Here is a 2,771-nt window from a genome sequence, read left to right as displayed (position 1 = left end):
AATCTCGGAGCTCAGGGTCGTCGGGTACGAGTAGCAGCACTTCGAAGCGTCTTTTGGAGCAACACGTGAATGAGAGAAGGCTTAGGATGGTTGATCTGAGGTGCTGCTCGAACCCTGCTTTTAAAGCATGCTGGAGGCGCCTCCAAGCTCGTCCGAGGCGCCTCAAGTTCACCTGAGTCGCATGCGTGGATCAGTGACGAACTGGTCGAAACCTATCTGCTAGAAGGCGCCTTCATGAGTCTTCAAGGCGCCTTCCAAGGCGCCTCCATAACCCTCAGAGGTGCCTTCAACCCTGTTTCGCGGCCAGCTCAGCTTTTGCACCCGAGGCGCCTCCAAGCTCCATGGAGGCGCCTCGGACACTGTTCATCCGAGTGAAGACTTCATTATTTTGTACCTGCAAGATGTGTTAGTCCCAAACAATATCCTGCAACACAAAGTTAGCACATAAAGCAATAAATAAAGTAACAAAATATTATCGATAGTCATCAGACTATCCGGGTCTGACTTCGGATTTCCGACCGGAAATCCTAGGTCGACCCGACGCCTACTGTTCTCTCTACGGGGAATGCGTCCTCACCTACTCCACTCAGGAGATTTACCTGTTGCCAGTGCGATCCTCCAGATCGACTGGACTTTTGCTCAGCACTCGACGCTTCCGGACTTTCTGCTGGACATCCGCTTCCCGGCTAGTCCAGTCTTTCACCTGGTTCGCGACACCAGGACTTTCCACCTAGGGTTACCACCCCCTAGAACTTTTGCCTGAAGCCATCGACTTGCCAAGACTTTCCGCATAGGGTTACCACCCTCTATGACCTAGGGTTACCACCCCCTAGGGTTTTCCTCCACCTAGGGTTATCGCCCCTAAGACCTAAGGTTACCACCCCTTAGGATTTTCACCTGCCTAACTGCAGTTAGGACTTTCCTGAAACACTTAGTCAAGCATGTTAGATCACAAACCAACTTAACCTTGAATCCTTTGTCATTATCGAAACTAAGGTTCGATCGTCGGATGCTTCCCGCACCAACAGTTTCTGCGATCGGGAGCTATACCGTCTGATCGGGAGGAGACCTGCTTATTAAGAAAGAGGGATGGTCGGTTTACCCTGATCGGAGACCAGCTCTACAAGAAGGCTTTCTCTAGGCCCCTACTTAAGTGCGTCGGGTCGGAGGATATCAACTACATACTGCAGGAGGTACACCAAAGGTCCTGTGGAGGACACTCGGGCGACCGCTCATTGGCAAGCAAGATTTTACTTGCCGGATACTTCTGGCCGGCCCTCCAAGAGAACGCCGCTCGGACGGTTGTCACCTGCTTGTCCTGTCAAAAATATCACAACCTCTTGCACCGGTCGACCGAGGAGATGAAGGCGTCCACAGTGGCTTGTCCGTTCGACTAGTGGGGCATAGACATTGTGGGGCTTTTTCCCATGGCGACGGGTTAGAGGAAGTTCCTGCTCGTTGCGGTGGACTATTTCTCCAAATGGATTGAAGCCGAGCTGCTGGCGAGGATAACTGAGTAGATGGTCATGAAGTTCATTTGGCTGCACGACAAGTACGGGATCCCGCGTCGGCTCGTCTCCGATAATGGGAGACAATTTGTGGGTCAGAAGCTCAAGGAGTGGTGCGAAGGGTACGACATTCATCAAGCCTTCACTTCAGTAGCCTACTCTTAGAGCAATAGGCAGGCGAAGGTCGCCAACAGCGAAATACTTCAGATCCTGCGCGTTCGGCTCGACCACGTCGGAGGGAGCTGAGTAGATGAACTCCCCAGCGTGTTATGGGCGATCCGTACGACTTCCAAGGAAGGGACCGGGGCAACGCCCTTCCACCTAGTATATGGCGGCGAAGCAGTCGTCCCCGTCGAAGTCGGGGTTGAATCCAACCAGATACAACACTACAACGAAAACAACGCTGAGCGGAGGCCTTTGGAGCTGGACTTGGTGGACGAAGCGCGCGCTAAAGCGGCCCTCCGACTGATGGCATACCGACATAGGATGAAGCAGAGCTACAATCGGAGGGTGATTCCAAGATCGTTTCAGGTCGACGAATTGGTGTGGATGAAAGTAAAGTCGGTCGGCTACGTCACCAAGCTAGAAGCTCCGTGGGCTGGACCCTTCAGGGTCGTGGAGAAGCTCCGTTCGGGCGCCTATTATTTGGATGATGAGGATGGGCGATGACTGGAGTGACCGTGGAGCACTAACTATCTCCAACTTTACCGAGCCGAGTGAAAGGTGTGCTGATGTAACAGTCAAATGTATCTTTATATCCCTGTGCTCTTGGTGTGCAGGGTAGAAATAAACGACTCAAATTTCGAGCTCTGTGCCGAACGACCTAACAAATCGTCGAGCGGCAACGTTAAACGCGAGATCATCACTAAATTGTCGAGCGGCGACGTTTGGTCTCCATCGACGGTAGAGCAGCGACCTTAAACCCACATCTTCACCAAATCGTTGAGCGGCGACGTTAAATCCCTGTCTTCACCAAATCGTCGAGCGGCGACGTTAAACCCCTGTCTTCACCAAATCGTTGAGCGGTGACGTTAAACCCCTATCTTCACCAAATCGTCGAGCGGTGACGTTAACCCCCCAGTCTCCACCGACGATTGAGCGACGACCTTAAATCAAGGAAAAGATACGAACCTTAGTGAATTCGTCAATGGCCGATCGACGACCCATAATTCGTCGGGGTAGGCCGAAGACAGGCCATGATTATAGCCAAACGGAGAAACTGGTGTCAAGCATGGAAACAAACAAATCATAAAGAAAAGCTCC

The 2,771-nt window shown here is 52.2% G+C and overlaps 1 protein-coding gene across 1 annotated transcript; it reads left to right on the top strand.

Annotated features, from left to right (window-relative positions):
- Positions 1-1,520: 1,520 nt before the first annotated feature.
- LOC121986954 lies at positions 1,521-2,177 on the top strand. Its single transcript, XM_042540875.1, has 2 exons — positions 1,521-1,658; positions 1,803-2,177. The coding sequence occupies exons 1-2, from the start codon at positions 1,521-1,523 to the stop codon at positions 2,175-2,177; spliced, it is 513 nt and encodes a 170-aa protein (XP_042396809.1).
- The last annotated feature ends 594 nt before the right edge of the window (positions 2,178-2,771 follow it).

Source organism: Zingiber officinale, chromosome 5B (genome assembly GCF_018446385.1).
Source record: "Zingiber officinale cultivar Zhangliang chromosome 5B, Zo_v1.1, whole genome shotgun sequence".
Classification (NCBI taxonomy): Eukaryota; Viridiplantae; Streptophyta; class Magnoliopsida; order Zingiberales; family Zingiberaceae; genus Zingiber; species Zingiber officinale.
This window is presented reverse-complemented; position numbering and strand designations above follow the sequence as displayed.

What these genes read in the sequence shown, in the direction of transcription:
- LOC121986954 (XM_042540875.1), top strand. Translation starts at nt 1,521, where the DNA reads ATGGTCATGAAGTTCATTTGGCTGCACGACAAGTACGGGATCCCGCGT. An exon ending in TTCATCAAGCCTTCACTTCA is followed by an intron (nt 1,659 to 1,802) that starts GTAGCCTACTCT and finishes ACGACTTCCAAG; the next exon opens with GAAGGGACCGGGGCAACGCC.